This window comes from Contarinia nasturtii, unplaced genomic scaffold (assembly GCF_009176525.2).
Source record: "Contarinia nasturtii isolate CC-2019 unplaced genomic scaffold, AAFC_CNas_1.1 Cnas_scaffold_533, whole genome shotgun sequence".
Classification (NCBI taxonomy): Eukaryota; Metazoa; Arthropoda; class Insecta; order Diptera; family Cecidomyiidae; genus Contarinia; species Contarinia nasturtii.
Genome location: NW_022197885.1, coordinates 1,628,798 through 1,650,327, shown reverse-complemented (window position 1 = coordinate 1,650,327; position 21,530 = coordinate 1,628,798). Strand labels below are relative to the sequence as shown.

Sequence of the window (21,530 nt, the reverse complement as noted above, 5' to 3'; positions counted from 1 at the left end):
ACGCATTTCTCTTTCACTTTTATCATCATTTCGTGAAACTTGAGTAATATTTGCAAACAATTTGTATCTTTGTTTCTATTTTTAACGTTAATTTACATGACTATAAGAGCAATCTGCAACCATAATAACTAACAGTATATTTGTTGATATCAAATTAACATCATCTTATAAAATGGCATTTCATCAAATTACTTAATCGATTGCAGTCTTTGTGCCTTATTCAAACGCATTGGCTATCATTGAATAGTAAGTTAATTAGGTTTATTGTGTAAAACTTTATTCACCGCAAAATTTACGTAAATAAAATTTCGCGAAATAAATTGACACTGCATTGGTCACATTTTCAAGAATTCGAAAGTCACGAACGGAAATAATTGCTGTAAAGCAACACATTAAAAAAAATCGTAAAAAAACAAAACTGAAAAAATTCACTGAAACAAAAGTGACGAAATAATAAGTGGTGGAAGAAAATTTGAAAAACCTTTCGTTTAAAAAAACAACTGTTCTACTGTGAGGCGAAAACCTTTATCGTATTGAGTTTCTATCCAAAAACTTAAATGGTACATTTTTCGAACAAAAATATAAGCAACAATGTCTCTTCCGTTTGTTACATGGCCAAATACCTTTGTTTTTATCATGATTGCATTCGTGCAGCAAAAAACTTTTTCAACATCATAAAAAAGCACGTTTAATTCATTAAAAACACATTTTTCCGGATCTGATTGAAAGTTATCATTCATGTGGCATTTCGATTTTTAGCTATCGTCATTCATACTGCGCGTATCACGTTGAATTTGATAGAAATACCAAATGTATTCGCTACAGTATTTTATTTGACCTATACTATATTAATTTTGCATATATATTATGATTTTACTTGAATGTGAATCCCGCCAAATCGATTTACTCGCGAACAACTTCATTCTTTCCGCAATGGCCACAGCAAGCATCGATAAGTACCTATGGATACGATGCCGCTGGTACAAAATAAGTAAACAAAAATCAGCTGTTTGTCGGTTCCAATAGCAAAAAGTGCAATCCCAGCGAAACGTACAGCTTGCCGTATGGATTCGCATGTTGATGTAAACAAAACGCATTGCTTTCGCTTTCGTAGCGCGCACTGCAACATATGACCGATTCTCCGTCGCTCACTTGTGCACAGTGAGCGAATCATTCATTTTGGTTATTATTGTTTGACATTTCACTGTCGTAGAATACAGTGCTATAGTATGAATGTTGAACATAGTTCCGTAACAAATACACCATAGTATAGTAGACACACATAGAACCGCTAATAAAGCGACGGAGCAAGCGAACGTATACACACATAGTGCGTGCATTGACACAATATGTCATACAACGACTGTGAATAACATTGCCTGTTCGCCATGTTTTTTCTCTGCTCCAGTCAGTAGTAGTACACAATTGACAGTATTAGTTAAGTAGTCGTAGAGTTTGCATCTGCATTCTAGAAATACCAAAGAGAAAAAAGGAGCAAGTTTTATTCTTTGCTTTGCAGCAACCATTTCTTTTTCTAAATTGTATCATTTTTCACCGTTTACTTGGTTTTTTATTAATTTCAATTGTGAAAAATTACGTGAAATTCGAAGAATTCAAATTGATATCGCCATCCGGTCGATGAAGTGAAAAATAGGTGATGAAAGAAAATAGGACAGGGTGTGTGAAATAACCAAGAAAATGTCCAAAAAATAAACATTTTTCGATTGATTTTTATCGAAAATGCGGAAAAATGTTAAAAATGTATACAATACCATTGAATTTTATTCGTTTTGCGTCTTTGAATTGAGACAATGAATTCGTAATGTGAAAAATCGATTTGTGCCATTTTTCGCCATTTATTGTTGTTGTTGTCGTCGTCGTCGTCATCATCACCATCGTCGTTTGACACAATTTTTATCGATTTGTGCAGCGCAAAAGCATCGTAAACTATTTTAGTTCGTTGAATCCCATTGAGAAAGTATAAAAGTCAAGTGCGTATGCACTTTTTCCCCTGACACACAAAATCACCGAAACAAATTCAACCAGAGAAAAAATATATACATCATGGCTGCAACAACAACAACTGACATTCGATTACGACCATTGCCATACTTAAATAGTAAATGGTTACGTGCCGATTTATTACAGGCACTGCGTTCGCCAGAGAATTTGTCAATTTTATGGAATAATTTAATCAAAGACAATGAATTGTATTGTGATAGCAGTGGTTCGAATAGCAACAGCAACGGAACCTTTAAATTGGAAGCAATTAATTCAGCTGGAAATGTTTCATACGCACTTCCGTCAAATCGACGATATTATTGTGGCGTCGAAAAATTAACATGCAGTTGTTGCAGCGGTTATTGTCGACCCGATCCGAATTGTTGCAACTGCATGTCATGTCGTGTACTTGATGGCAGTGCCGGCGAATCATCAAAACGCTCCACTGACAATGCAGACGAAACTGAAAAAATTCCAGCATCCGATTCCATTCTCGATTCGTGGCTTTGGTGCCAAACACCAAGTAAGATAAACAAAAAAGACGTCGAATTGTTTTTTATGAAAAAAAAAAAAAAATTAAAATTTTCTTTAATTTCAGGTGAACGCGACAAAAAATTATGTATAAAAGCTCTGTTATCGGAACAACGTGAGTTATCACTGCAAGCGGCTGGTCATTCACTGACAGCCGTTCATTTGAAACAAAGAATTTTTGTGTACCATCGATATTTGGTGGCGTTGGCTCGTTCACAAAAATCATCACCCACAATTAAGAATCCAATCACTTCACTGCGTAAACAGGCTATACAAAATGAACACATTAAAAAATTGGAACTACAGGTAAATAACGCATGGTCCATTTTGCATTAAAAAAAAGCATTCCGTTTCAATCGATTGCATTTTCCCCCCTCAGAAATCCCAAAGTACAGAGCAACATATTTTAAATATTCAACAGCAAAAAGCGAGCGCATCAATTGAAAAAGCCACTTTTGGCTTGGCACGCGTTGGTACACGGGCTGCGTTAAATTTTTCATTCGCATTTTTACGTCGAGCATGGCGTTCGGGTGAAGATACAGAATTGTGCAGTGAACTATTGTCTGAAGCGTTAGACGCTATGCAAAGTCTTCCAGAAGCCTCACTATTTGATTCAACACAAGTGTCCACGTTGTGGCTCGAAGTGCTCGAACGATCCACGAAATTCCTACGTCAAGTGGTAAACAATGATTTAATGCTAAGCGGTTCAGTGCCGCGAACAGATCGACACATAGCATTGAGCCTATTGCTTGAGCTCGAATCACAAAAGGGCACACTAAGCGCATCGCTCGAATCAATTTTACTATTGATGACATTGTGGGAGAAAGAAAAAGATACCGATGACAATCGAACGCAACAATTTTCACAGAACAGCGGTGCACCACTTATACCAATTTTACGACGATTTGAAGCCATACAATTTAATAATCAGGATATTGTTACCAATACAAATGAAGGGTCCATCGCACCAACGGAATCGTTTTTAAGGTAAAAAAAAAATGTTAAAATGTAAAAATTGACGAAAACTCAATGGAAATCACTTTTATTTTTAGATTCCTTAAATTACCCGATCAAGAAACCGCAAATATTGAACTAAAACAAGCGGCCGTTGTGATAATGAGCCATCTGGATCGATTGGCAAAGCCACATTTACCGGCTTCAAATTATGTGACAAAACAAACCATTCAAAATTCAGCAACACCACAGTTATTCACCTACGGCATGATTTTTTCGAATAACGATAATTTCGGGTTTCTTTCCGATCCAATAAATAGTGATTTACCCGTTTTTGGTGAAGCATCAAGTGGTTTACAACCACATTTAGACACTTTGCTGGATTCAGTGCAAAAAACGATAACAATTGATAGTGTGGTGTGTAGTGAAAAACATATGCTTCTTTTAAGCACTGATGGAGAAGTATTTGCAATCAATACAAGCGATTATGTGATCAACGAATCAACGCCAATGGTTAAAAAACCAAATGAATCGCATGCATTCAAGAAAATCGAAGGATTTGGCAATTCACGTGTTTTAAAGTTGGCCGCTCATTACGAAGGAAATCATTTTCTCGCGTTGAATGCGGAACATCATGTTTTTGCGTGGGGTAAGTGTACAATCAATACCGAAAATCAATGGAAATTGTTTGATTATGTATTTTGATCGTTTAATTCAGGCGAAAATGGAAACGGAAGACTCGGATTAAGTGATACACAATCACGGGATGAACCAACGAAAGTTACAGCATTGGCCAATAAATTCATTTCGAAAATCTATTGCGGATCGGCATACAGTGCTGTTTTAACGATATCAGGTATTTTAACCACATATAAGATGGGGAAGACATATTTTTATTCTAATGGTTTTACTTATACTCCCAGGTGATCTCTATACATTTGGTCGTGGATATTTGGGCTGTCTCGGTCATGGCAATTCGGAAGATAAACTCGAACCGACTTTAGTACAAGCATTAAAAGATCACACAATAGTCGATGTAGCGCTCGGTACAGGCGATGCACATACATTATGTGTCACCGATGTTGGCTTGGTATTTGCGTTCGGTGACGGCGACTATGGTAAACTGGGAAATGGATCGTGCGTCGGTTGCGCTTTGCCAATTCAAATCGATGGATTGCCCATGATATCGAAAGTATTCATTGGCAATCAATTTAGCGTAGCATTATCGTACGATGGACGAATTTTTTCGTGGGGCAAACGTTATGGGGGACGGTTGGGTCATAGCACCACTGACTATGGTCAAAATGCCAAAATTGCAGCTGCCATAAAAACGATTGAAGGTCCAGCCGAATACTGCTATATACCAAAGAAGGTGTGCGCTCTTGAAGGAAAACAAATCATCGACATTGCAGTAGGCTCATCACATTGTATGGCACTGAGTAGCAATAATGAATTATTTGGATGGGGCAGAAATGATTTTCAACAAATTTGTCATCATTCGGTGTGTCGAGATCCAATAATTGCAACACCAATTCTAACAACACCGCCATCGGTACGAATCAGTGGCATTGCTTGCGGTTCTACCTATACTATACTCTATTGTAATTCATCTGTTATTCGAATTGAAACAAGAGTGCCGTATGTTGTCGATTTGAATGAGTCAACTTTTAAATTTTTGGAACAACTACTTACGATGGTTTGTACAAATGGTGGCACATCTGAAGCAACACGTCATCCACCGTCACAAGAATTTGAATGTATTGCTGTCGGTTGCTTGAACTTGTTGCGTTTGCAATTTTATTCACTTATTTCGAACGGAATAGCACCGAAATCAATTGGTTTGGCAGAAGGCAGTCGATTGTTGGTAAATTTAAAAACGCGTGTTCTACAATTGGCTGGCGGTTCGAATATTTTAAAAACAATTCAAGATTCGGCACAACGTGCTCTTCAGATTGGGTGGAGCATTCTGCTACCGTCGGCAACAGAACGTGCACAAACTCTTACATCGTTACTACCATCCGAACCAAGTATATCGACATCGGGCCATCGATTCATGACCGATTTATTAGTCAATTCACTGATGGCCGACGAAGGTTTACAAACAGCATTGAAACAAGCAATCAATACTGAACCGGAAGAATGTTTGAATAATAGTCAAAATTTGCCATTACTTCATTTGATAAAGCAATTGTTACGTAATAATTCAGCATTGACAAATGCACGTCTTTCGCAATTGCTCGTCGCTGGACCAGCATATTACAAAACCGATGACGTACTCTCAAAAACACCAGAACAATTATCACCAAGTCTTGATCTATTACATCGTTTTCAGCGACTACTATTGGCTCACATTCATCAATCAACCAATGGCGATGATTGCAATGGTGCCGAATCACTTTTGGGAAAATACGTTCAAAGTGTTGTCACATTTTGTATAACCACATTATCGAAAGCACACGAAGTCGTTTCAAATTCCAAAGAAACAAACATTTCGGAAATTCTGTCGGCTGACATTAGCGATACATTACTGTATGAATTATTGATTGGACTTGTACTACTGCATCGTGATAAAAACGGAATAATTTTACAATCGATCGATTGGAATAATACATTCGTGCCGTTATTGGGCATTTTGAATGAACTGAATCAATTGGTATGCGAATCAGAAATACAAGACAATGATAGTTTGGGATGGCCAGGCATCATTTGTCGTGGCTCATCGAAAACATCACAGTGCAACGAAGAATCAACATTGATTCGACAATCCGATTTGGAAAATCATATCGCCGACAATGGCAAATGGATTGTTATGAATGGATTTGTTTATGACCTTGAAGATTATCAGTGAGTTAACAAAACAAAATTCAAAACGTTCTGAAATAGTTAAAAACGAAATTTCTTTACAGATCTGACTGTCCCATTATAAATGCCATGTTGATGAATAACATTGGAAAGGATGTATCAAGTGAAATGAATAATCCACAATATCGACCTGTATTGGATTACATTTCGGCACACTTGAAAGTTGGAAAATTCTCCTGCAATGACAACGAAGAAAAGGTGAGTTTTATTTTGCAAAATTGTTTTTATATTTATGGAAAAAAAATTATTATTAACTCATGTATGTTCCAGAGCACAACGCATCAAACTTTAGTCCTGACGCATCTTGATTCGGAGCGAACATTATCATTTCTACTTGGACTTCGAGCGACTTTATTGCAAAAAGCATTAAATCTTCAACCGGCCGAAGTTCAATGCAAAAATCTTTTAAATTCACCGATATTTAGTGGTGGCTTGCAAAATTGTTTGCAGCCATCAAATCCCTTTGATGAAGAAAAAGGTGAAGCTCGTAGCAGTACATCGACCGCTGGAAGTACACCAACTGAATCTAGTCATGTAAATCTTACCGAATTTTCGCAACCAATTCACTGGCCAAACACGGTAATTTTACGGATTTTTTAAAAATATGTTTTGTTTAAAATTCTGAAATGTGAAAATGTGATTTTCAGCTTATATCTCATCGCGTTGATTCATTGCTAAATGGTCTGGGCGAAGGTCGACTAACCGATCCGTTAGTTTCAACATGGATCTCAATAGCTGAACGATTTTGCAAAGAGAATAATTTAATTTGGCATCAAGACTTTCCACCGGAGCATCCCATTTCTGGTAAGTAATTTAGCAGTAGTATCTTTTGGCTTGGACCAAATTGTATAAAATGTAGTATGATACCATATTTGATGAAGTTCGATCAAGAAAAAATCTATTTCAAATAAATGCAATGTCTTTTCTTCTTCAGAATTGGAGCGATTGTTAACAGCCATTTTCATTCGCCATCAAAGTTTGGGAGCATTGGTTTTAGCTGTTATTGATTGTGAACTAAGCAGTAATACGATCATGGATAAACTGCCAACACCAGTCGCCGAAATCATAAAATTAGTGCATCAAACAAAATGGACATTGATTAAAACGCGACAACAATTGAATCGCAGTTACAAAGAAGTGTGCGCATCAATGATCGATAAATGTCGATTTTTGTTGTACGAAGTTCGACCGGCGATTAGTATGGAACAGTGTGCATTTAATCGCTTAAAAATCTTACATCGAACACCGCGTTTCAAGGCATTTGTTCATAAAATCATTGTCGAAATGCGTCAATCGAAAAAGACTCTCGAATGTGCCGCAAAATTGGAGGATATTTTAAACGTAACCATTCAAAGTCAAACGGCATCGTTTACTACATGCACCAAAGTGCAATCGGTGGAAAATTTAAGTGGATCGATTCATGTCGAAAAAACCCATTCGGATTCAAGTGAAAATGTGAAAATTATTGATGGCATCATTGACGATGATCCACAAAATGATGTGATTGGCGATGAAAAATTGTTGAAAGACACAAATACGGTTGATTTGATTATTGAGAAAAAACCAACCTCAACCATCGAAGAAAATAACGATGAAACGGTAAAATTGGCCACAAATGAAATGGAAAATAATGCAACCGCACCAAGGAAACATATAACTAAATCACAAAATGCCAGCGAACAAAGTGAAGAACAATTTATCAATAATGTGATTTCAAAATTAAGTGAAAAGTGTATTGTAACTAAGTTAGCCGATGAAAGTCAATCGAATGTTATTGATGTTGCGAAAACTATGTCGTTGATCGTTGATTTTGTACTTCAAGATTCGTGCGATGTGGAAACACTGCGTCGTGCCATGTACTGCCAAGTTCAACGATACAAACTTCGAAAGCAAGGCATTGAAATGTTTTCACAATTACTTCGTGTGACCGACACATTGGATGCCGTTCAATATAGCATGCTCAGCGGATATTTGGGACTGTTTCTTGATCGAAGCAAACAACATTTCTTGGATAATGTACTTTGTGATCTAAATATGATTAGCAGCTTTCAGAAAGTCGACATGATAGTGGCTCAAGCGAAAATCATTGAATGGGCCATTTGTGAACTACAGCGATTCGTAAATCAAGATCAAATTTTTACAAAACAAAAATGCCATCCGATCGCATTGGGAAAAGATAGGTCGAATGTATTTTTGAAAAAATTGCCCAGAGCACGGTTTTTACTCAGCGTATTCGGAGTGTTATCGAAAAATATTGGACCAAATGAAATTAGTTTAGTCGTTAACGCCGGCGCATTGGGGAGTATTCTAAGCTTATTACGACAAACCGGCACTGAAAATGCACCCGGCAAACCGATGAATGAATTATCGTATGTTTATGAGGATGCCATTGTTAAGGTAAGCAATTTAATTCTAGTAGAAAGGACACAAAACTCAGCTTGATCTGACTGCAATTGATTGAATTTGATGTTTGTCCGTAGAAATGTAACAAAGCAAATCTAACCGGTCCCGAATTAACGAAACTCATGAAAATTGGAACGCGTGTTGTACGAGGACAAGATTGGAAATGGGGCGAGCAAGATGGTCCATCTGGTTCAGGTGAAGGACGCATTATTAGCGAAGTTGGCGATGATGGGTAATTGAAAAATTCGCAGAAATTCTTTAAAAAAATACATATTCAAAAATATTCAATTTCTCTTCACGAAATAGATGGGTTCGTGTCGAATGGGATAATGGAACAACAAATTCATATCGCATGGGAAAAGAAGGTCAATACGACTTAAAATTGGCCGACTGTGTTTCATCATCAATTATATCGCCCGATACCGAAACCGAAGATGAAACGTCATCAGCTGAAGGTAAAATAAACACATAATTTTATTGCTACTATGATATATCGAATTGTTTCACTTGTAAAGCTACACAAAATTTTAAGTAGCAACCCCTAGATATCTCATTTATACACCAAATACAAAAAATAATATATTTTAACATGTTTTTTTTTTTGACGATTTAGGTCATCATTTGACGGGCAGTTCGCATCCAACAAAACTTCTAAAAAATGCCAGCATGAAAATGTTGAAAATGATATCTGTCAGCATTGCATTGTACGGTGATCAAATCGAACACTGTGCATTAGCAAATGTTAGTTCAATGTTTCGAATGTTGCTCGCATCAAAATCCGGCATTTCAAATATGGGCTTACAATCATGGACGATGTTGGGATTTTTAAAAGCCATAGCTCAACCAAAACAAATGTCCAAATTACTAACTACACCAACGTGGCTAAATTTGTGCATTGATATTCTCAACAGTTCCATAACCGATGAAATGGATGTGTATAAAAAGCTGCATTCTATTCGATTACTTCATGCCACATTAATTCATTGGGATGATAATGAAAGTCACATGGTGGATAAATTCATTGAAAAGTTGTTCGAATGCTTGGGAAGAATTGTTCTATTTTGTCCAAATGATCTATCAATTCTGCATGGATCTGTCGATGTGAAATCTCGTGTTCTGCTAAGCTCATCCAATTCCAGTACAATAGCCGAAGAATTGGTGTCATTGCTTCGAAAATTACACACTTTACCTACATGGAATAATGCGATAAGTTCATACCTCAGTCAGAAATTGTGTATTGCAGCGGAATTCTTTTCGGAAAGTACAGACGAACAACACGGACGTCAATCGATTGTTCGTCACTCAACGGCCGAGTCGGAGAAAGCCTACGTATTGGCCGCTTTAGTGACGATTGGTGGTTGTGATCCAAGACCGAGAGTTGGAATGGAAATTGTAAATAGTGGCAATGATGGAACCATCACTGCTTTTACAACAAAAGGAAAAGCAATTATTAGCAACAGCATTTCCGATTCGAACATTTTTACCGAAAAGAAAAAAGTTTCGATCGCAACAGCTGCGTCATGTGCAAATTCGACATCGTTTAACATGAATCGTTTGCCATTAAATGAAATGCTCTTGAATTCGCTCACCGTTTTATTGTATGGTCCAGGTGAATGGAAGCCATATTTGAAAGGAAGCATCGATGTGAATTTACTTCGAATGCAGCAAATTCAATTGGCCACACTGAATGCAATGGGAGTTTTATTCAAAAATCAATCATCATTGCGAAAAATTCTGAGACAACGTGTACCAGGCGTATCCAGATATTCGTCCGAAGAAAGTTTAAACGAACAAGAATCTAAGATGGATGTCAATGTGCCAACTAAGGTTGAAATGTCATGCGACGATAAAAATACCACACCAGAACCAACACAACGTCACATTTGTTCGAACATTTCACAAAATTCCGGTCATAATGAGCATCATCTAAATGAAGACGATTCGGATGATTTTAAATCAAGAATTTCGAACGAATTGCTATTGCAGAATATATTGGCTCGTGCCATTCAGAGTAATCCATTGAAATCGATTTATTCGTACGAAGAACTTTCAATGGCCGCTTTGAATTTATCTCAACAATTGGCAAATCATTTGTATATGGAAAATAGTGTTCCATATTTTTCAGCTGTTGCCGGTTCATCGAAAATGACCAAGCCAACGTTGCCACCGCTGCAACCGACATTAATTCATGGCATACCGTTTTACAATGATGCGGTAAGAAAAGATTTATTTATTTATTCTCGCAAAAAATCGATTCCAGTTATAAAGAAACAACATTTTATTCCATTTTTATAGTTCTTGGACGATATGCAGTCACCGATGAGTGATCAAACTGGTAATTTAGCCACTGGCGGCGCATCAAGACGAAGTTCGGCCAATGCCCGTCGACCACTTTCTTCGGATGAAATAAACATCAATTTGGTCATGCGAATGGGATTCAGTCGCCGCACTGTTGAAATAGCCATTCGAACATTAAGTAATTACCGAAATTTTTATTTTTATTTAAAATGAATTTTACAAAATATACCGTTTCGTTTTTGTTTAGAGCAACAAGAGATTGCACCGGTGGTGGGTCGTATTGTTGAATGGATTATTGAGCATCCGGATGAATGTGCCATGACAAATTCCCAAGATTTGCGACTCACCGAGACTAATGATTCTGAAACCGAATCGATGTCGGACGCAATTGAAGCACTTTCATTGAATGAAACCAGCTTGACTAATGAACGAAAATACGCAACACGTGATGAATTCGAAAGTAATTTAGATCAATATGCAACGTATATTCGTAGTATTGTTGCGCCTGGTATGCTTGTCCGTTGTTGTGAAGATTTCGAAGAGATTCGTAAAGGTGATATTGGTACGGTTGAAAAAGTCGAACCGGAAGCATTACATGACTTGAATGTTTATGTTGATTGGAAAATCTATGGTAATCTGTATTGGATGCGTTTTGTGCATATTGAATTGCTTGAACCATCGTCGACAACATCAAATGAACAACAGTACGGTTTATCAAGTGTTGAATCGACCACTATTATGGTTGGTTCGCATGTTCGAATTCGTCAAAATGTGTCAACGCCTCGTTATCGTTGGGGATCCGTTACAAATGGCAGCATTGGTGTGGTTACATCAATCAATGAAAATGGCGATGTCACCGTCGATTTTCCACAACAATTCAATTGGACGGGAACGGTCAAGTAATTCAAAAACTTTTTTTTTTCACTTCACAACTTCATAAAATGTATGCAAATGTTTTGTTTTTGTAGTGAAATGGAATTGGTGTGTCAAGGCAATCCCGATGCAAATGATTATTATCAAAGTGGTGCACACGGTGAGGATATACAATCTGAAGGTGATTTAATAGAAGACTGGTCACGAGTTATTCGTTCGCTTTGCGTGTCGTCAAATGAATCGTCTGCCAAATACTTATTGGATCGTTCGAATAATTATTGGCAAAGTTCAAACATACAAAGTACATCGTCGGCGTCTGGCAAGCACTGGATACGCATTGAAATGCATGAAAATGTGTTGATACATTCGCTTGCAATTACAGTGAATGGATCAGATTGTTCTCATATGCCATCGTTGATTGTTGTTCGTGCCGGTGACACAGTGGACTCTTTGAAAGATTACAGCTGGGTATCAATCAAACCGTCCGATACAAATGTTCAACTTTTATCAGATTTGCGTCAATATTACAAATGGATTGAAATTGTTATCAAACAATGTCGAAATAATGGCATACAATGCAAGGTACGAGGATTTTATATCATTCTTCAACTTTTCTCACGGTCATTTTGAAATTCATTCCATCTCTCGAATTCTAGGTGCATGGTATTTGCGTCATTGGTCGTCGAAAACAAACGGATCTCGATCTGATGCTAACAAATGCAGCGTTCCTTGCATCCGATAATATAATCAACTGTGAACCAAGCTCATCTACTTCATACACTGGTCCCGATGAACGCAATATTGTCGATCAAACTCAGTGCAAAGTATTCGTTTGGGGTTTAAATGATAAAGAGCAGCTTGGCGGACTGAAAGGTTCCAAAGTAAAGTGTGCAACATTTTCATCGACACTGACACAATTAAAACCCATACACATTGCTGGCGGTTCAAAAACATTATTCATTGTATCACATGAGGGCCGTGTGTACGGGTGCGGAGAAGGAACAAATGGTAGACTTGGCCTTGGTCACAATTACAATGTTTCAACACCACGAAAACTGCCAATATTGAGCCAGTACGTTGTGAAAAAAGTCGCTGTACATTCGGGCGGGAAGCATGCGATGGCATTGACTTTAGACGGACGAGTATTTTCATGGGGTTTGATTTTTTTATTCAATAATATTGACGCAATATCAATGAACAGCGGTTGATGTAAATGTTTATTGATGATTTTCAGGTGAAGGTGAAGATGGTAAACTTGGCCACAATAATCGAATAACTTTAGATAAACCAAAATTGATCGAAGCATTGCGTTCGAAACGTATTCGAGATATTGCGTGTGGTTCGTCTCATTCTGCGGCGATCACTGCATCTGGAGAGCTATATTGCTGGGGTTTGGGAGAGGTGTGTATTTGAAAAAAAGAGAACAAGAAAGAAAAGAGTGCTAATTTTTTGCTCCGTTTATAAATAGTATGGACGATTAGGACATGGTGATAATTTGACACAGTTGAAACCTAAACTTGTGCAAGCATTGCTCGGACGTAGAGTTGTTCAAGTCGCTTGTGGCAGCAGAGATGCACAAACATTAGCCCTGACTGAAGATGGCGTTGTATTCTCATGGTATTTTCTTTTCGTAAAATGTATCTTTTATTTAACTATCTTAATGTTTTTTTTTTAAATAGGGGTGACGGCGATTTTGGCAAGCTTGGTAGAGGTGGATCAGAAGGCTGTTTCATTCCACAACCAATCGAAAGACTAAGCGATGTTGGTGTTATTCAAATCGAATGTGGTGCTCAATTCAGTTTGGCACTTACGAAATCTGGAGAAATTTGGACATGGGGAAAAGGAGACTATTTTAGATTGGGACACGGAAGCGATCAGCATTTGAGAAAACCCACACCGATACATTCATTACGCGGTAAAAAGGTGGTACACGTTGCTGTTGGTGCTTTACATTGTCTTGCCGTTACTGATACTGGAGAGGTGTTGGCTTGGGGTGAGTACATACATAGTTGTTCGGAGCTTACATGGATGCTGTCTTAACCGTCAATTCACAAGTACCAGTGATCTCTTTGGTTCAATAAATTCGATCATGCAAATATCTAAATTAGTATAACCAAAAAAAAATTCCAAAGAAAAACCTTTAGTGGTGGTGGTGGAGAGAACCACCGTTAAATTTGACGTTTAAAACAGTTCACATAAAATATCCAAACGATACACATGTTTTTCGAAATTCCGTGTACGAATAAAGTGTGATTCAAATTCTATTTATATACAGGCGATAACGATCATGGGCAGCAAGCGTCGGGCACAACGATTGTCAATAAAAAACCATGCCCAGTTATTGGATTGGATACATTTGTGAATCGTGTCGCATGTGGTAGTTCGCATTCGGTAGCTTGGAGTCTACCGCAGTGTTCATCTGAAGAAAACAAGCGCGAACCGGTACCATTCTCCTCGTCAAAAGATCCACTTGGTAGTAATGGATTGGGAATCTACGACTCAGAAAAGGCATTCGCTGCAAAATCAAAGCCACAAAGTCGTTCATCTCTATCGGAAGTTTTACTTTCGCTTGAATCGTATGGTGCAAGACAAGCAGCATTAGGTTATGTATTGAATGCGATGAGTATAATACAAGCTCGTCAATGTTTAATAGCTGCTCTTTCAAGTCACACACAAATAAATGGTTGCAGTGAAAAGATTGCAGCCGACAGTGACGAGTATTTCAAGGATTTGGAGAATTTACGTGATCACGGTACCGCTGAAGATGGTCAAGCCTTGGAAACGATTGCAAATGGTGGCGGTGAAGGGCCTGCCGATCAACAAACTGCGTGTAATGATCTTTTAACACCGGATTTAAGTATTCACGAAGCGATGCCATCGTCATTGTCAATTATACCTGCGATTGCCGGACCATTGTCTGCATTTCAAAGTTTAAATCAATCATTAAACGGTTCAATATCATTGTCTGCATCGATTTCAAGTTGCAATAATGCTGCACAACGTTCGAAAATGTCAGCGAGTGCAATGTCAGTGATGGCAGCAACAATAACACAACCCGATGAGGTGATTAATGATGAGAATGTATCTGGTTTGGACGACTTCACCACACTTTTAGGCGAAACAGAAGCGAAAAATTTAATTGATTTACTTAAATTGAGTGTAAACGGTCGCACCGAACAAATTTCATCCGCACAAACCATTGCGAATACATTAATTGCAATGGGATTGAATTCACCGCACATTTGCGTGATGATACTTGAAACATGCATCACTGAACTGGAAGATTTGTGTACATCGCGTAATTTCTTGGGCAAAATACCACGGCCAGTGTTGCAAGAAACTTCACATCCGTACATTGACAATATCACACTGGTCGGACATGTTAGAATGCCAAAAGCAGAAGCACTACGATTGGAATTCGATCCATTGTGTTCGACGGAAAAGCGCAACGATCCACTCGTTATTATGGACGGAGCTGGCAGAGTGATTGCAACACGATCGGGACGAGACTTCTCACAATGGCAACCCGAAATTCGGATTCCTGGTGAAGAAATGCGTTGGAAATTCTCAAGCGATTCAAGTGTGAATGGGTGGGGCTTCAAATTTTGGGTACGATTTTTTTCGAATTGGTTTTCTTATTGTATTGATTCTTAAACCGAAAATTTACTTTCAATAGGTGCATGCAATAATGCCGCCCGCATTTCTACAAGAAAATGGGTCAGATAGAACGCTTTTGTCGCAGCCATCAATGGATTTGGTAATTTCATTGCTCGATTCAAGCCTTGAGCCACCAAATCAAAACATTCTCTTACGTTTGGCATCCGCACTATCGACCAGCGCACAATTGAGCACATTGACAACCAGTCAACGCATTTGGGCCATTCGAAAAATGCATAAATTGTTAATGTTGAAATTAGCGCCAAAACCATTGGATCCATTGTTGAATGTATTTTTGACGCCGTTAATCGATTGCTTATTGAAGCAATACGAATTTGAAGAGTCTAGCGTTCGGTCTGGTGTTCAATTAATGCATTCAGATTATTTGAAAACTCTGGCCGCTCTGGCATGTGATATGCAACTCGATACGCTGCTTGTTAATTCAGATATGCAAAAATGGTCATGGTTTAGACGCTATTGTTCAGCAGTTCGTGTTGCCCAATCAATCATCTATCGGACACCGTTGCCAAATGCATTTTGTGCTGAAGTTCGTAAAAAAATTGTGGAAATGACACCGAGCACACCACAGATTCCACTAGCCATGGACACGTCAATTCAGTCAACCGCTAGTAATGCATCGTCAAATGCACAAATATCAACGACCTCAGCACCAGCTGCTCTTAATCCATCGCTGCTTAATGCCGGTATAAATGCCGAATCGATACATTCGGCCACTTCAAGCGAAGGTAAGCATTTAACGTCGATCTCATAGAATCGAAACTGATGAGAAAATGTGTTGAATATTTCAGAAAATCACGAGATTCCATTGCCAATGTACTTAGATCATACAGTTTTCAAAGCTCAACACGATCGACAATTATTGCAATGGTTGAATAATCGCCCGGAAGATTGGTCACTGAGTTGGGGCAGTGGTGCAACTGTCATTTATGGATGGGGACATAATCATCGGGGTCAACTTGGTGGTCTTGAAGGTAAAGTAAACGCATAAAGTTACTCCTACATTAATATATAGTTTTTAATTCCATCTAAAACATACAACAAAATGCTGTGCTTTGATTTATTCGATTGTTTCTTTTCTTCGTCACTTCTTATCACTATGGGTTGGGTTGAGTTGATTTTGAACTACATTGAATCTTAAAATTAACGAAAAATACTTAAAATTAAAACTTAATCTAAATTATTAGCTAAATTCCTAGTGGGTAACCGCGCTTTTGAATATTGCAGATAAAGAAGAGATTTTAACTTTTTTAGCGCATTTGAATAGATATAAGTACAAAATGTCAATTTTTAACAAATAAATCTAAACAAATTCGTCTTGATATTCAGGTGGTCGTATAAAGAGCCCGACACCGTGTGATTCGCTCAGTATTTTAAGACCGATTTGCATCGCTGGAGGAGAGCAAACACTATTTCTCGTTACACCAGACGGAAAGCTGTATGCCACAGGCTATGGCGCTGGTGGTCGGCTCGGTATTGGCGGAACAGATTCAATGACATCACCTACTCTAGTGGAGTCATTGCAACATGTTTTCATTAAAAAGGTCGCTGTTAATTCAGGCGGGAAACATTGTCTTGCCTTAACAGCCGATGGTGATGTTTATAGCTGGGGTTTGTATAATTCTCTTTTAATTATTCGAAATAATTGCGGCATCCCTTGATATGAAAGTTAATCTTTAAAATTGTTCAGGCGAAGGAGAAGAAGGAAAATTGGGGCATGGTGATCGTGCTAGCTACGACAAGCCAAAGCTAATTGAAGCATTGAGCGGAGTGAGTGTGGTTGATATTGCATGTGGTAGTGCGCATTCAGCTTGCATTACGTCTTCAGGCAACCTATACACCTTTGGCAAAGGAAGGTATGGTATCGTTAAAAGCAGACAAAAAGTTCCAGTTTCATACTGAAATCTGATTTAAATTATTTATCAAACAGATACGGTCGTTTGGGTCATGGCGATTCGGAAGATCAAGTGAAGCCAAAAATGGTCGAAGCACTGATTGGTATTATTATATTATTTTATTATATCTTTTTAATATAGTATAATTATATCCTTTTTAATCTATAATAAGGTTATCGCGTTATTGATGTTGCGTGCGGTTCTGGTGATGCACAAACATTGTGCATTACGGATGATGACAGTGTTTGGAGTTTTGGAGATGGCGATTATGGTAAACTTGGACGTGGTGGATCTGAAGGTTGTAAATATCCGATAAAAATTGACAGTCTTGTTGGTTTGGGTGTGATTAAAGTTGAATGCGGCTCACAGGTACTTAAAACAATATTTGTAATATCAAGTGGGTACTTAAACTGATTTCATTTTCTATATAGTTCTCCATTGCATTGACACGTTCTGGCTCCGTTTATAGCTGGGGAAAAGGTATGTCACAATCTTCAATTCAAGAATATTCGGTTTCACAAAACAAGTAAAAAAAATATATTTTTTTTTTCATTTCAATTATTTCATTGAAAAATAGGTGATTATCAACGGTTAGGTCATGGATCCGTTGATCATGTGCGACGACCAAAGAAGGTGGCCGCATTGCAAAACATTAAAATTGTCTCGATTGCAACCGGATCTCTTCACTGTGTAGCGTGTGATGATAAGGGTCGAGTTTTTGTGTGGGGGGTAATTATAATCACTTTCAACATTACATTTCCATTATATTTCATGTTGATTAATTTCCATTTTTCGTTTCTGAAAATCCATCCCGCCTAATCCAGGATAACGATGAAGGACAATTGGGCGATGGAACTATTTCAGCCATACCAAGACCACGTATTGTGACTTCGCTGCAAGGAAAGTACGTGGTGAAAGTGACATGTGGTTCAGCACATACATTAGCATTATCAACGTCTCAAATTCATGATGCAATGCGCTCTCCGCCCAGTCCACCGCTTGAGTATGACTTTGTTCGCGATTTACCACCCGAATCGCTTTATGCACGGCTGATTCTATTGCATCATTTCTCTGAATTGATGTGTCCGTGTTTCACTCTACTTCCAATCGATGGCGATGTATCATTGGCAGCGCTTAAGGATGTACTTGTGTACAGTATCAAAGAAGCGGCATTCCGAAAAGTTGTTCAAACCACTATGGTTCGCGACAAACAACACGGGCCTGTTGTTGAATTGAATCGCATTCAAGTGAAAAGATCACGAAGCAAAGGTGGATTTGCCGGTTCCGATGGCATGAAAAGCGTATTCGGACAAATGGTTCAGAAATTACCATTGATAAGTAAGTGTTCATGTTTGGTTTTTGAAAAATGATGGTGACATTTTTAAACATGTTTATTTAATGATATAGATCAAGAAGCTCTTTATCTACCGCAACGTGTGTGGAAAGTCAAGTTTGTCGGTGAAAGTGTTGACGATTGCGGAGGTGGTTTCAGTGAATCAATAGCCGAAATGTGCGATGAATTACAAAACGGATGTGTACCACTTTTAATTCAAACACCAAATGGACGCGGCGAAGCAGGCGCAAACAGAGATTGCTTCCTATTTGATCCGACATTAGTTACGGTACTGCAAATGAATATGTTCCGATTTTTGGGTGTTTTGATGGGAATTGCAATGCGTACCGGTTCACCATTGAGTTTAAATTTAGCCGAACCAGTGTGGCGTCAATTAACCGGCGAACCCCTGCGACCATCCGACTTAACTGAAGTCGATCGCGACTATATCACCAGTTTGATTTGCATACGAGATATGGATGACGATCAAAAAATTTTCCACGCACTTGATTTACCATTTTCAACGCCATCTGCCAAAGGCCATGACTGTCAACTATCAACAAGGTATGATTTTTTCTTCATTTCCATTAACATTTCACCTTTGATGTGAGAATAATAAATAAATTCGATTTGTCGCGCTTAGATACACAAAAGTGACACCACAAAATAAACAAGAATACGTGCGTTTAGCTTTGAATTACCGATTACATGAATTTGATGAACAAGTCAAAGCAGTTCGCGATGGAATATCAAAAGTGGTTCCAGTTCCTTTGCTTTCGCTGTTTTCAGCATCACAACTTCAGGTACCTATAAAATCGACCAAACGCTCAACCGAACATTTGTCATTTTAAATCATTTAATCGATTGTTTGTTTTTATTGCAGGCAATGGTTTGTGGATCACCTGAGATTCCACTTGGCCTGTTAAAATCAGTTGCTTCTTACAAGGGAGTCGATGCTACATCATCGCTGGTTCAATGGTTCTGGGAAGTGATGGAAGAATTTTCAAATCACGAACGTTCATTATTCCTGCGTTTTGTTTGGGGCAGAACAAGATTACCCAGAACAATCGCCGATTTTCGTGGCCGAGATTTTGTTTTACAAGTTTTGGATAAATATCAACCACCCGACCATTTTCTACCCGAAAGCTATACTTGCTTCTTTTTACTTAAAATGCCACGATATTCTTGCAAGGTATACCGACATTAGTTTTTCCTCCTTTTATCACTTTTTATTTTAATTTTTTTTTTCATTAATCAATATTCGTTTTTCTTAAACAGGCCGTTTTATTGGAAAAACTAAAGTATGCCATTTACTTTTGTAAAAGTATCGACACGGATGAGTATGCACGAGTAGCAATGGTTGATCCCACCGAACCGACAGCCAGCGGCGAAAGCGATATGGATTCGGAAGTTAGCGAAGAAATGTAAACCAAATCGACACATAGAATAGCCAATAATTTTTATTATCGTTCAATTTTCGATGTTTGTTCAAAAAATTATAGTAGATGTTCTAGTGAATTGAAAACAAACAAAAAAAAAAGACTCGAACTTCATGTCATTCAGTAGATCAAGTTATGTTTACAAAATTAGTAGACACTTAGCCAGTTCCAAATTATTATTACAATTAGAGAAGAAATCAAAACAACAAAAACATTCACCATTCAAACTAAAACTTGAAGAAAAAAATATAGACAAATTCCAATTTTGCTTAATAGATCAATTTGCTGAGCCATAAAAAAATGAAAATAGGATTTAGTTTTAGTTTGATAATAATTTGAACGGTAGCAGCATATGCGAAAAATACTAACTGACTATTTTAGGGAAAATTGGCAAAGTAAGATTATACCCAACCAAGATAGATAACTTAAGCTAAAATTTCGACTATTATTCAATTGGTCCCGAAATAATTGAGTGGTCAATGTCTGCCAAGCGACCATAGTCGACTTTTTTACGTACGAAATTACAAAATTGATGGATTTTGTTTTCCATATGGGACTGCCAATTTTCTTTCATTTGCAAAATTGCCTTATTGTAATATCAAAAATTCTCATTATTTACTGAAAGTAATCCAACATTGCACATCACTACCATAATTAAAATGTTATTATCGAATAATAACAAACGGAATTAATTTTCCCAATCAATCTAAAGCGATCGCAAGTATCATTTAGATTTTTTAACCAATCTCATATAACCAATTTACATATAACATACGATCTCCTGAAATATTATATTTCCATAAAAAAAATCCAAACCTATTTAAAAAAAAGTATAGAATCGAATATATATGTATGTATGGAATAGGAGAAAAACAGAGGTTACTTATTTTTTATTGAATTTGTTCAAGTCCTCTCTAAACAAACGAAATTCATTTTGTACGAATTTATGATTCGAATTTGATTTCTAATCAATCTTTAAATTAAAAATGAATTTCTTCATGTTTAAATATTGAAAAAAAAAAAACCATGAACCAAAAGAATTAGAAACATCCAACAATTTAATAATTTACAATTATTCTTTCAAATAAATATTTTTTATTTATTTTTATTCAAGCTTTTTGCAAAAAAAAATAAAAAATAAAATTCGCACTAATTTTGCACAAGATTTTAAATGCAATGTCTTTAATTCTTGAAAAATCGTTCTCTTTGAATTCATTCTTTTTGAATTTTGATTGTATATAGTATAGTATATTCACCACCAATCTG

At 37.4% G+C, this 21,530-nt stretch overlaps 1 protein-coding gene across 1 annotated transcript; it reads left to right on the top strand.

Moving 5' to 3' along the window:
* Positions 1–1,482: 1,482 nt before the first annotated feature.
* Positions 1,483–21,313, top strand: LOC116339874 (probable E3 ubiquitin-protein ligase HERC2). Its single transcript, XM_031765951.1, has 34 exons — positions 1,483–2,524; positions 2,600–2,838; positions 2,912–3,519; positions 3,585–4,135; positions 4,205–4,342; positions 4,410–6,330; positions 6,393–6,546; positions 6,619–6,927; positions 6,996–7,152; positions 7,283–8,745; positions 8,829–8,983; positions 9,058–9,206; positions 9,365–10,965; positions 11,047–11,227; positions 11,297–11,948; positions 12,018–12,504; positions 12,579–13,077; positions 13,157–13,323; positions 13,391–13,539; positions 13,602–13,915; positions 14,198–15,531; positions 15,599–16,325; positions 16,389–16,571; positions 16,927–17,208; positions 17,288–17,453; positions 17,528–17,595; positions 17,665–17,861; positions 17,924–17,972; positions 18,070–18,221; positions 18,317–18,830; positions 18,900–19,389; positions 19,469–19,628; positions 19,709–20,017; positions 20,104–21,313. Exons 1-34 carry the CDS (start codon positions 2,065–2,067, stop codon positions 20,251–20,253), a joined length of 15,135 nt encoding a protein of 5,044 aa, XP_031621811.1. The 5' UTR covers positions 1,483–2,064; the 3' UTR covers positions 20,254–21,313.
* Positions 21,314–21,530: the final 217 nt, after the last annotated feature.

Coding starts and splice junctions, on each gene's coding strand:
- LOC116339874 (XM_031765951.1), top strand. CDS start 2,065: ATGGCTGCAACAACAACAACTGACATTCGATTACGACCATTGCCATAC. Junction 4,136..4,204: donor ACATCATGTTTTTGCGTGGG/GTAAGTGTACAA, acceptor CGTTTAATTCAG/GCGAAAATGGAAACGGAAGA. Junction 18,831..18,899: donor TCAGAAATTACCATTGATAA/GTAAGTGTTCAT, acceptor TTAATGATATAG/ATCAAGAAGCTCTTTATCTA.